The sequence below is a fragment of the Strongylocentrotus purpuratus genome, unplaced genomic scaffold (assembly GCF_000002235.5).
Source record: "Strongylocentrotus purpuratus isolate Spur 01 unplaced genomic scaffold, Spur_5.0 spur5_scaffold_3, whole genome shotgun sequence".
In the NCBI taxonomy this organism is placed as follows: Eukaryota; Metazoa; Echinodermata; class Echinoidea; order Camarodonta; family Strongylocentrotidae; genus Strongylocentrotus; species Strongylocentrotus purpuratus.
Genome location: NW_022145609.1, coordinates 20,229,848 through 20,243,219, shown reverse-complemented (window position 1 = coordinate 20,243,219; position 13,372 = coordinate 20,229,848). Strand labels below are relative to the sequence as shown.

Here is a 13,372-nt window from a genome sequence, read left to right as displayed (position 1 = left end):
TCCTTTAATTGTCTCATATATAATGATTCTTTTACTAGAAGGATATATCGATGGTCTTTTCACTAAGGCGGCAGCAGTGTTCACTAAAGCGGGAATACTAAACCGTGGAAACCTAGAGGGTGGGCGGGGAGCACCATGTAAACAGTTGTATGCTTATACAACTTGAATGCTCTAAAAGAAACTCACATGTAGGAAGATCACAACATACTTAAAGGGGAAGGCCACCCTGATACTATGTTGGTTTTAATAAAAACAGAAAAATAAGAGAAACAAATTAGTGAAAGTATGAGCAATATCCGATTAAAGATTATTATCCCCTCGCCGGTTGATATAGTAACGCTGCCGTCCGTCCATCCGTCCGGGCTCCTTCCGTCCGTTCGTAACAAATTTGGTTTCCAATCGATAACTTCAGTAATGTTTGACGGCTTTTAATGAAATTTGATATGATGGTACATGATATCAAAATTCGGGCTAAGTTCGATTTCGGAGTATGTAGGTCAAAGGTCATAGCTCATGAAATATGCAAATCTGGTTTCTGTTCGATAACTTTAGTAATGTTTGACGGATTTTAATGAAATTTGATATGGAGGTTCATGGTATCAAAACACAGCCTAAGTTCAATTTCGGAGTATGTAGGTCAGAGGTGAGAGGTCATAGCTCATTAAATATGAAAAAAAAAACCTAGTTATATATGTGAAAATGTGGTTTATAACTTCCTTGCCTAGTAATATAAGGACGTAGTAACGCTGCTGTCTGTCCTTCTGTCCATCCTTTAGTATCAAATCTGGTTTCTGTTCGATAACTTTGGTAATGTTTGACAGGTTTTATTGAAATTTGATATGAAGGTAAATGGTATCAAAACACAGCTCAATTTCGGAATATGTAGGTCAAAGGTCAAAGCTCATTAAATATGCCAAATACCTAATTATATATGCAAAAATGTGGTTTTCATTCAATAACTTAAGTAACATTGTTAAGTTCGTAAGTTCGAAGGACACAGCTCATTAAATATGCAAACATTGCTAAATATATGCCATTTGTTCCCGGCAAGGGGATGGTAGGCTTTGCGTTGACTTCTTTTAAAGATACTATGTCCCTTTTGCAGCTAAACATCAAATTTTGTAGAACTGTATAGAATATCATGTGTAATATTTGATATAATATATTTTTGCACAGTATTCATCAACAACAGTAATCAATAAAATTATAACTCTATCGCTTACTTGATTCATGCAGAGATTATTTTTGAATAACCATTTACATTAACGAATTACGTACCACCTTTAAAAGCACTCTGGATGTATACATTACACCTGGGAGCTGCCATTTGAGTAAAATTGTTATGTCAGAGTAGACACTGTACATACATATATATCCATTGACCTGCATGGTATTGCATAATGACTTGGTGTTGTCCACATAGAACCATGATGCAAACATTAGCCATCTTATTACTCCGGCATCGCAAACAAGTGATTTCTTTTAACAGTTCTGTGTATGTCCTTGTCACTTTTTTGAATAATTGCAATAATTGCCATTGCAATGCATGCAACTCTGTATAGAATATCATGTGTAATATTTGATATAATATATTTTTGCACAGTATTCATCAACAACAGTAATCAATAAAATTATAACTCTATCGCTTACTTGATTCAAGCAGAGATTATTTTTGAATAACCATTTACATTAACGAATTACGTACCACCTTTAAAAGCACTCTGGATGTATACATTACACCTGGGAGCTGCCATTTGAGTAAAATTGTTATGTCAGAGTAGACACTGTACATACATATATATCCATTGACCTGCATGGTATTGCATAATGACTTGGTGTTGTCCACATAGAACCATGATGCAAACATTAGCCATCTTATTACTCCGGCATCGCAAACAAGTGATTTCTTTTAACAGTTCTGTGTATGTCCTTGTCACTTTTTTGAATAATTGCAATAATTGCCATTGCAATGCATGCAACTCTGTATAGAATATCATGTGTAATATTTGATATAATATATTTTTGCACAGTATTCATCAACAACAGTAATCAATAAAATTATAACTATATCGCTTACTTGATTCAAGCAGAGATTATTTTTGAATAACCATTTACATTAACGAATTACGTACCACCTTTAAAAGCACTCTGGATGTATACATTACACCTGGGAGCTGCCATTTGAGTAAAATTGTTATGTCAGAGTAGACACTGTACATACATATATATCCATTGACCTGCATGGTATTGCATAATGACTTGGTGTTGTCCACATAGAACCATGATGCAAACATTAGCCATCTTATTACTCCGGCATCGCAAACAAGTGATTTCTTTTAACAGTTCTGTGTATGTCCTTGTCACTTTTTTGAATAATTGCAATAATTGCCATTGCAATGCATGCAACTCTGTATAGAATATCATGTGTAATATTTGATATAATATATTTTTGCACAGTATTCATCAACAACAGTAATCAATAAAATTATAACTCTATCGCTTACTTGATTCAAGCAGAGATTATTTTTGAATAACCATTTACATTAACGAATTACGTACCACCTTTAAAAGCACTCTGGATGTATACATTACACCTGGGAGCTGCCATTTGAGTAAAATTGTTATGTCAGAGTAGACACTGTACATACATATATATCCATTGACCTGCATGGTATTGCATAATGACTTGGTGTTGTCCACATAGAACCATGATGCAAACATTAGCCATCTTATTACTCCGGCATCGCAAACAAGTGATTTCTTTTAACAGTTCTGTGTATGTCCTTGTCACTTTTTTGAATAATTGCAATAATTGCCATTGCAATGCATGCAACTCTGTATAGAATATCATGTGTAATATTTGATATAATATATTTTTGCACAGTATTCATCAACAACAGTAATCAATAAAATTATAACTCTATCGCTTACTTGATTCAAGCAGAGATTATTTTTGAATAACCATTTACATTAACGAATTACGTACCACCTTTAAAAGCACTCTGGATGTATACATTACACCTGGGAGCTGCCATTTGAGTAAAATTGTTATGTCAGAGTAGACACTGTACATACATATATATCCATTGACCTGCATGGTATTGCATAATGACTTGGTGTTGTCCACATAGAACCATGATGCAAACATTAGCCATCTTATTACTCCGGCATCGCAAACAAGTGATTTCTTTTAACAGTTCTGTGTATGTCCTTGTCACTTTTTTGAATAATTGCAATAATTGCCATTGCAATGCATGCAACTCTGGATTGGGACAATCTAAACAAGAGTGAACTTTGAGGCGTAGTGACTTGAGAAGAAGAGGAAGACCACTTAAATAATCAATTGCATGAAGAAAAAAAAATTATTCAATTATTATTGTTAAGAATGTGAATATTAGTACAGCTGTATTATGTAATATTTGGTGATAAATAGACGAATGCAATGAGACATTTTGAAAGAGTTACTTAACTTTATCGACAAACAATGCAGATCCATTGTGTATGATTGTTTGATCCAATTGATTGTGCATGATTTTTAATTTGTTCAAAAGCATATATTTATCAATAAATTCATTTTACAAAAAACAAACAAAAACAATGCAGATCCAGACTCTCGGTCTTTTTGATCTCGACTATCCCACACAAGCCTCATCACATCATCTAGTAGAAGCACTGTGTTCTATGCCAAACCTTACTGACCTGACACTGTTTCTAATGGATCTCAATGAGGAGTTCTGCTCTAAATTGAAAGCAAAGGCATCATCCATACTGGTATGTGTTTCCTAATGTAAATTTCATGGACGGGGATGTTGATAGAAAGAAAGCAGAATTTTCTTTTCATGCCAAACATATTGAATTGAATTAAATTCAAAACTATGCATGTGGAGATTCAGTTGAATTTTAAGTGTGTAGGAGATTAATATTGTCTTAATCAATAATTAATATCCAAACTTTTAGAAGTTTTAGAAGACTTGAATTTACACAACTGAACCATATCAGCAAACCTTGTGCACATGAAATCCAGAGTTCTGAATACCTTTACTACATCAATAGCAATTGCATATTTCTGGGTATTATCAATTTCAGCGTTATTATAGTAGTAGGACTGATCAATGCAAACAGATTTAAAGCCCTATAAAGAATACACATAGTATTATTTTAAAGATCACTCTTACTAATCACCCTCTCCATAGAAAATGTTGTGTGTTCTTTTTTTTAATAGACAAATTTGAGTTTGAAAATAAACCTTTTCAATTTTGTTGTGAATGTTATTATGAATATAACAATGTAATAAATATAATTTCTGTTAAAAGTAAGAAGATGATGAGAAAATATTTAATTAAATATATGCATGTAGATATACTGCTTAACTAAATTCATAAACAATGCAGGTCCAGGCTCTCAAGCTACTTCATCCCCAGTGTTCCACACCAGCCTCATCATATGACCTAGTAGAAGCACTGTGTTCTATGCCAAACCTGACTGAACTGACACTTGGAGCGTTTCTCCATGAGGAGTTCTACTCTGCATTGAAAGCAAATGCATCATCCATAGAGGTATGCATGTCCTAACGTAAATTTCATGGAGGGTTCATTGATCAACAGAAACAGCAGTAATAGTTATATGGTGCACATGTATATATATATGTTTTCTTTCCCAAACACCCTTTTTTAAAAGCTATTCACTTTGTAAATTGGAATAGTCATGAAACATGAAATGAAAGCAAACTAAACTTAAGCTGATTCAGTTGAAATTCAAGGATGTATGAGATCTCCATTGTTTTGATTAATAATCAATATCCAACTTTTTTCTAAGTTTGACTGATAGGGGAAAAAATGTCATCAAGTATTTTAAGAGCCAATTTTGATAAATGCTTGAATTTACCAAACTGAACCATAGCAACAAACCTTCTGACTTAGGGGTCTTGTGCACATGAAATCCAGAGTTCTGAATACCTTTATACATTAATTAATAGCAAATGCATATTCTGGGTATTATTTATTTCAGTGTTATTAGGAGTAGGACTTATCAATGTAAACCGGTTGGAAGCCCTATAAAGAATACACTATAGTAATATTTCAAAATCACTCTTACTAATCATCCCCTCCATAGAATTTTTTTTTAAAAGACAAATTTAAATTTGAAAATAAAACCTATTCAATCAGTTTTGTTGAGAATTTTATTATGAAAACAAATATGTAATAAATAAAATTTCTGTTAAAAGTAAGAAGACGAGAAAATATTTGATTAAATATATGCATGTATGCAGGCGCGTACGCAGGGGGGGGGGGTTTGGGGGGTTAAACCCCCCCCTTTGGAAAATTTTTGTGTGTAAACCCCCCTAAAAAAAACCTAAAACCCCCCCCCCCTTTTGGATTTTTTTTTTTTTTTTTTTTTTTTTTTTTTTTTTTTATTATTAAAAAAAAAAAAAAAAAAAAAAAAATTATTCCCATGGCCGACCTAAAAAAGGTGACCTTACCCCCCCCCCCAACGGAGCAAAATGTCAAATTTCCAAATTTCGAGACCAAAAAAAAAAAAAAAAGTGTCCTCTTACCCCCCCCCCCCCCCCGCTTATTCAGCGGTCGGCTGAGTCGTTGCGATTTTTTTTGGGACCAAAAAAAAAAAAAAATGTGTCCTCTTACCCCCCCCGCTTATTCAGCGGCTGGCTGAGTCGTTGCGAAATTTTCGGACCGATTTATAAATGTTAAAACCCCCCCCTTGAAAAAATCCTGCGTACGCGCCTGCATGTATGGGTAAACTGCTTAATTAAATTCATAAACAATGCAGGTCCAGGCTCTCAAGCTACATCTCCGGTGTTCCTCACCAGCCTCGTCACAACACCTTGCAGAAGCACTGTGTTCTATGCCAAACCTGACTGAACTGACACTTGGATTGCGTCTCCACGAGGAGTTCTACTCTGTATTGAAAGCAAATGCATCATCCATACAGGTATGTGAGTACTAATGAATATGTAACTTAAAGGGTCACGAAAAAAGAGTAATAGTGATTATATGATGCACATGTATACAAGTTTCTTTTAAATTCCAAACATACTTTTGTTTTTTAAAGGACATTCACTGAATATGTAGAAATAATCATGAAACATGGAAGGAAAGCAAACTACGCATGTGCTGATCAGTTGAAATTCAAGTGTGTATAAGACTTACATTGTTTTGATCTATAATCAATATCCGTTTGATTGATATGAAAAATATGTCATGTATTTTTGTTTACAACCAATTTTAATAAAGGCCTGAATTTACCAAAAGTGTACCATATCCACAAACTTGCTGACTAAGGGTTCTCGTGCACATGAAATCAGAGTTATGAATACCTTCAGTACATTAATAGCAGATGCAGATTAATGTAAACTGCCTTTTGGAGAATACAAGTCTGACATTCAACAACAACAAAAAAGGTAATGACCCTTCTGATGGAAATTGTACTTACTGCCCATTATGCCTCCTGGCACATAGGGCAGCAACAAAAGTCTTCCACTCCTTCCGATCCTGGACCAGTCTTTGGATGGTATCCCATGTGTGGTTCAGGTCTTTAATCTCCCCTTCCACATTTCTCCTCCAAGTGTTTTTAGGACGTCCCCTCTTTCTTTTGCCTTCTGGTGTCCAGTGGAGGGCTGTTCGTATGATGCCATCTATGTTTTTTCTCATTACATGTCCGATCCATCTCCACCTTCTTCTCATGATAATGTTCTCCATGCTGTCTTGATGTCATTGGTCATACAGTGCTTCATTTGAAATGGTGTTTGGCCAGAAAATGTGGCATATTCCTCTCAGACTCTTTGTGTGGAAGACCGATAGCTTATTGAGGTCGTTTTTCGTCATTCTCCAACATAAGTTCAGAGCCGTACAGGAGAGTGGAAAGGACACAGCTCTGGTACAATTTTAGCTTGGTCTTGGTGCTGTACAGCTGTGATCTCCATATATTATTGAGCATTTTGAGTACATTTCTGGCTTTATTAAGACGGTTCCTAATGTCTTTGCCTGCGCCTCCATCATGCCTGACAGTGCTGCCCAGGTAAGTAAACTCCTCAGTTATAGGTAGGTCTTCCCCGTTTGCTTGTATTGGTAGAGGGTCCGAGATGTTCAGGGTCATCACCTCAAGCCAATTTGCTGGGCAAAATCACTGAGTCTGGATGTTTTTTCTTGCATATGCTGGTGGTTGTGAAAGTAGAGCGAGATCATCTCAAGTGTAGAAAAGAGGGGATGGAAACTGTAGTGAGAAGAATTGAATGAAAAAAAACTCTATTTAGTTGTCTTTTTTAAGAATGTGAATGTGAATATGTTTTGCATACAGTTGGTGATAAATATAAGAATGCAATGGGAAATTAGTATTAGTAAATACATATATGCCTGTATAGACGTGCTGCTTAACTATATATACCATGAATGCAGGTCCAGACTCTCAAGCTTGATGATATCGAGGACCCATGGAATTGTCTCACACCAGCCTCATCACGTCACCTTGCAGAAGCATTGTGTTCTATGCCAAACCTGACTGACCTGACACTTCACATGGATTACAATGAGCAGTTCTACTCTATATTGAAAGCAGAGGCATCATCCAAACAGGTATGTGACAGGGTCATTGAGGCTGTTCACACCGGCAGAGATAGCGCGCGCTAGACCGCGATATCTCTGCGGTTTGGAAGGTACAACGTCTTTTCGGTCCGCCGAACAGCGAACCACGGCGAGCCAAAACGGCGTGCCACTGGAGCACCTCTTGGGAGTGGTCCACGAGAGATAGCAAGGTCTAGCGCGCGCTGGAAAAAAAGGGGGTGCTACGATAGACCGCGCTATCTCATTGCGGTGTGAACAGCCTCATTGAAAGAATGAAACAGCAGTAATGATTATATGGTGCACATGAACCATACACTTTTTTATTATTAAAAAAAAAAGTAACGCAAGCTGTGCAAATCTCCGCTTGGCAATTTGGTCACTGAATTGTGACAGACCCATAGATAACTCTCCTGTTCGTCATGCACACAAATATCAAATAAGTGTTTTACTCCTAAGCACGTTCTCTGTTGGGGGACTACTGAAAATAATTGTGGATAGCCTATCTTTAAAGGCTCTGTAGAAAGAAAAGACATTCGGGGTCATAGAATTTGAAAACTTGACATTTTAGTCATTTTATGTGTTTGAACAAATTGGAAAGATGTTGGCAGTATGTCACAGTCAAAACAATCTTATCATGAAAGACTGAAAAGACCTCTGATAAGAAACATTATTACATCAACTATAAATGCGAGCGAGGGGGAGAATTAAAGAAAAAGTTGCTCTTAGTTGCTTAAAATTGGGGGCACATTTTATGGTGAAAGGTAAAGGGGACACTTATCAAAAAGGGATAAAGACACTTAAAAGAAAAGCAAATGTTAAAGCAAAAGGGTAGTTATCAGAGGTAAAAAATAAGGCACTACTCACACCTGAAATGGGGCACTCACCAGAGTACAAAATGGGCATTTTTTAAAAGAAAAGAGGCACCTATCAGATTTTTAAAGAGGCATTTATCATAAGTGAAAAAGGGCATTTATAAGCAGGGGAAGTGGTTGTGATTAAAAAGGAAAAGGGCCACTTGTAATGAGTTCAGGAGCAAGGGAATAGAATGATAATTATTGATAAGTATACAGGGTGGCCCCAAAACATACTAGCCTACTTCCAATAATATTGGGGTAAATTTCATGAGGAATATTAGAAACGAAAAATTATACAAAACTTGCAAAAATTGGTTGAGTATATTTATTCTAGATGCATTTTTGTGAAACAATTGCAGATATCCATTGGCAGTGCTCCTTGCAGAAAAGAATGTATCTTTTGCAGAAAAGGCATTATGTCTTGGCCTTGCATTGGAGAGCTGTAATAAATATTAGATTGAACACATACATAACGTCCACACACATTTTTCTCTTTTTTTGTTATAAATTGTTAAACGCAGATATTGAGAAAATGACCAGTCTTGAAGTATTGTTTAAAATGCACTTTCATTGATACTGAAGAAATTTGAACACCTACATGTACCTTGCCTCACAAAATAATCCGTAAAACCAAAATCCCTATACAAAATTTGTCAATCTTGGTATCATTTTTCATGTGAAGAGATTCTCCTTCCACTGGTGCTAGTGAATTTGACCTCACATTATGAGAAGTACACTAGTCCCATTTTTTTTTTGGTGGTGGAAGCGGCATCCTGTATAATTGGTAGTGGTTGTGGCTTTAACATGAATTTGACAACTCGCACAAAAATATATACACAAAAATATTGGCTTATATACAGTATTAGTAATTGACCCCAGGGAAGTTGGGGTGGTGTGTGTACCGTACATGGTATACAAGGATGAACTGATTATATGTTAGGTGTACATGTATACGTCCATGAGGTCCAAGATGAAAGATTAAGTGTTAAAAAATGTAAGAATATATTTTATTACTAAAAAATGTTGATCAAACATGAAAAGATTAATTGAAAGGATTTGGGTTCGTGAGGTTGGATACTAAAGGCCACAGGATCGTTGATCATTATGCAGCCAGAGGCATATTAGAGATGGAGTTGCATTAATCTTGTTATTTCATTCGTCGGATATAGGCATATCTGTTATCATGATTTTTTTTTTATCTACCGGGTAAGCACATTCAACTTAATTATCACAACATATTTGGGCAAACAAGTCACAAATTTTTCATTCAAGAATTACAAAATTGTCCATCTTTTTATGCGGTATGCAACCAATGGGACAGAAAAGGTGACAGCCAGTGAAGAAACAACCATGATGAAGTGATAAGATTTTGGGGTGAGATGTGAAAGGTCAATGGTTACAGGGCCATACAAGTAGGAATCACATAAATTTATTGTTAGTAAAATATTTTTAACCAATCTTGGCTCAAGAACATATAGGCCTGTAAAGATGAACTCTTTAGATTTTGGGTGTAACAGGTCAAAGGTAAAAAAAAAACAGGGTCATAAAATGTAACAAATCCCAGAAAATATTTTATTAGTCTAAAAGTTTAACAAAAAATTGAAACAAATACAACCAAACTGGGTTCAGGTATATGTGGGCATGAACAGATTAAGTGAAAAGAGTTTAGGTTCGTGAGGTCAGATGTTAGAGGTCACTGGATCATTGATCAATGAACATACATGTAGGGGGAGTCGTATCAGAGATGTAGTCGCATTAATCTTGTTTATTCTGCATTGTGTACATTACTTGTGGGTAAATGTCTATATTTGCTGTGCACATGCAGTGCAATCATTCTTGACACTGCACAGTACAGGTAATCAATATTTTAATTCTATAAATTTAGTATCAGAGATGCTCTAGACTCTAGGCTATTAAGTCAGAACAGATCTTGGAAATAAATTATTCTCAAACACATTGCTAACAGGAAAGGAGGCAGCTTCCACCCACCCAAGCCCTTTTAGGGTTGAATTGTAAAAGTAATGCTCTCCTGTTCTCTGTTGTTGTTCTCTGATCCCCTAATAGTACGAGAAAAAGTTCAAAGATTTGTCTAACGGGTAATTACTTCTGCAATTACTACTGCTTATAGTGGATACTACTACCAGTACTACTAATATTATAGGTTTTCATGAAATCCAATAGGTATAGGATCCATTTATTTTTGAAATGTTTGTAAATCTCTCGTGCAATTTTTTTCTCTTCTTATTCTCCCTGTTTTTAATTCTCTAAACTTCTTTAACTTATGGGATGTTACTGTAGCTCTTTGGTGTATATTCCCAAGAAAATAGATTATATGCCAGAATGAAATAGATCCACTAATACCTACTGATACAAGGTTTACAAGCAATATTGCTGTTATATGTTGCAGGGTTGTTTTCCTCAGATCAGGAAGGGAAACTTCAGGGTCAATGATGTTGCCCAAGATGACTTAAAGTCATTTCTCAACACCCTCACATGTTTGCAAAGGTTAGTACAGTAGGCATATATGTCAGATAACAGCATGTAGCCTGTTTATGGGAGTGCATACAGAAACAATATAAAGATCCTCTAATATAATACTAAGAAATTATATAATGATGATACAAACCCCAGCAGGGAGCATGCGGTAAAGTGATGTTGTGTACCCGGTACCTTAACAAATTTGTCTGACAAAACTAAGTATTCAGTAACAGCTTTATTGAACATATTCCCTACTGTATAGTGCTTTCAACCTTAAATTTGTAGATTTAAAAAGGAAATTGTAACGTGTGTACCTTTTTTTTTCTCATCGTGATATTTTTTTGGTGGTGTTCTTGATATTTTTGTTACACTGTGTTCTCTTCTATTTATTTTCTTCTACTTCATTCTACTTCATTCACTGATCAAAATGGTTTTTGAGACAGGTTCTTTCAGTAATACCAATAGTAGTTGACATTTCATTTCTCATCTTTCATTGAGATAATAAGAAACAAATCTGTTTTCTTTACAGCTTGACCGACCAGCGCTACCCAAGTTTATGGTACTTGGATGGCTCAGCCGACTTAGGCAGCTCAAATGACTCAGGCAGCTCAAATGACTCAGGCAGCTCAAATGACTCAGGCAGCTCATATGACTCGGACAACTCAGCTGACTTGGGCAGCTCAAATGACCCAGACAACTCAGCTGACTTGGGTAGCTCAAATGACCCAGCCAACTCAGCTGACTTGGGTAGCTCAAATGACCCAGAGAACTCAGCTGACTTGGGCAGCTCAAATGACCCAGCCAACTCAGCTGACTTGGGCAGCTCAAATGACCCAGCCAACTCGGCTGACTTGGGCAGCTCGAATGACTCGTATGTCTTGGCCAACTCAGGCAACTCAGAAGGTAGCAGCATTCGGGTAAGGCCTTGCAAGAGGCAACCTCCTTGTACTGAGTCGAGCGTTCCACAGGATGATTCTGGAATTCCAGAGAAGAAATCAAAATATGAGGTCTAGAGTAAGACAGTGACCCATGCATGATACAGGGCTCCACACTAACTTTTTTTGGAAGGAAAAGATGTTTAGATTTAACTTTCTACACTCTGTATGCATGAGCCTGAGTAAAAGCTTTCAAATTCTGGGGGTCCGGACCTAGATTTAGGTGTCCACCTGCTGGTTTCAAGCCCTGGACTGATAGCACGAAGTTTGGGGTAAAAGGGGGTAATTTTCGGCGGTTTGTAAATGTTTGAATAAGGCTGTTTTCTTCTTTTTCAAGGATGTTAGTGCATTAATTAGACATTTTATGTAGTGCATTTACCAAGTATATGTGTATTGTAGACTTTTACCATTTTGTTTTAGGTGATTTGTATTTAATGTATGAAATACCACTCAACTGTCACAACAAAGTGAGTTATGAGTTTAAGTATGTAATATTTCAAATTATCCTATCGAAACGTCACTATATTTGTCAATGCCATTGCACATGTTCAATAAAAATATAATTAAGTAGAATCAAAATTAACTTGTGAATTTGTTAACAGAAATGACCCAGATGTTAAGAGTCAAATTGCTCTAGTTATCATGTCAACAAACTTCATATTATTCAATAGGTTAGTTGAAAACTAACTTTGTCTGGTAAGGGTATAGGCCTGAGTTATCAGTGTAACATTTTGTCTGATGTGGATTATTGTTTATATATTTAGAGCTACATCCAGTTCTAGATTTAAGAATCTGTTCGAGGAAATATTTCCAGGATTTTCTTTACATCATTCCAGTGTACATAATATGTAAATATACTGCTATAATTTTAAGATACATGTCTCTTTTGTGATCTAACGTGCCTGAGATATCAGTGTTATATTTAATTTGACATGGATAATTGTATTAATTATGTTTAACTACATTCACCAGTACTTTATAATAAATCCATTTGAGGAAATATTTTCCAGGATTTTCTCACATCATTCCAGTGTATATGTAAATGTGCTGCTATAATTTTCAGATACATGTCTCTTTTGTCAATCTAACATGCCTGAGATATCAGTGGTATATTTAATTTGACATGGATTATTGTTTGTACATGTTTAACTACATTCACCAGTACTATATAATAAATCCATTTGAGGAAATTTTTTCCAGGATTTTCGTTACATCATTCCAGTGTACATGTAAATATGCTATTATTGTACGACACATGTTTATTGTAATATTGTATTCAGTATTGGATTTCAATCATTTTTACGATTCATATTCTAGGCTTTTCTTCGCATCATTATGATTATGCAATGGTATGATAAATGTGTGTGTTTTCCATACCGGTACTTGCCTTGTAAATAAGTTTTATATTTGAGTAAGTTTGCATCCTTGAGTGACTTATAAGACACAAACGTAGGCTCTTATGCGCATTCTGTTTCCTTGTCTTTTGATCACCGTCCTCTCCTGATTAAGTGATGTCATTTTTATAATC

The 13,372-nt window shown here is 35.7% G+C and overlaps 1 protein-coding gene across 1 annotated transcript; it reads left to right on the top strand.

Moving 5' to 3' along the window:
• The first annotated feature begins 3,597 nt into the window (after positions 1 to 3,597).
• LOC100888825 lies at positions 3,598 to 13,046 on the top strand. Its single transcript, XM_030995794.1, has 6 exons — positions 3,598 to 3,771; positions 4,392 to 4,556; positions 5,788 to 5,949; positions 7,413 to 7,589; positions 10,839 to 10,936; positions 11,439 to 13,046. The coding sequence occupies exons 1-6, from the start codon at positions 3,598 to 3,600 to the stop codon at positions 11,920 to 11,922; spliced, it is 1,260 nt and encodes a 419-aa protein (XP_030851654.1). The 3' UTR covers positions 11,923 to 13,046.
• Positions 13,047 to 13,372: the final 326 nt, after the last annotated feature.

Excerpts from the sequence above, each read along its gene's own strand:
- LOC100888825 (XM_030995794.1), top strand. The coding sequence starts at position 3,598 with ATGCAGATCCAGACTCTCGGTCTTTTTGATCTCGACTATCCCACACAA. Across the intron at positions 3,772-4,391 it reads CAAAGGCATCATCCATACTG|GTCCAGGCTCTCAAGCTACT; the intron begins GTATGTGTTTCC and ends TAAACAATGCAG. Across the intron at positions 10,937-11,438 it reads ACCCTCACATGTTTGCAAAG|CTTGACCGACCAGCGCTACC; the intron begins GTTAGTACAGTA and ends TTTTCTTTACAG.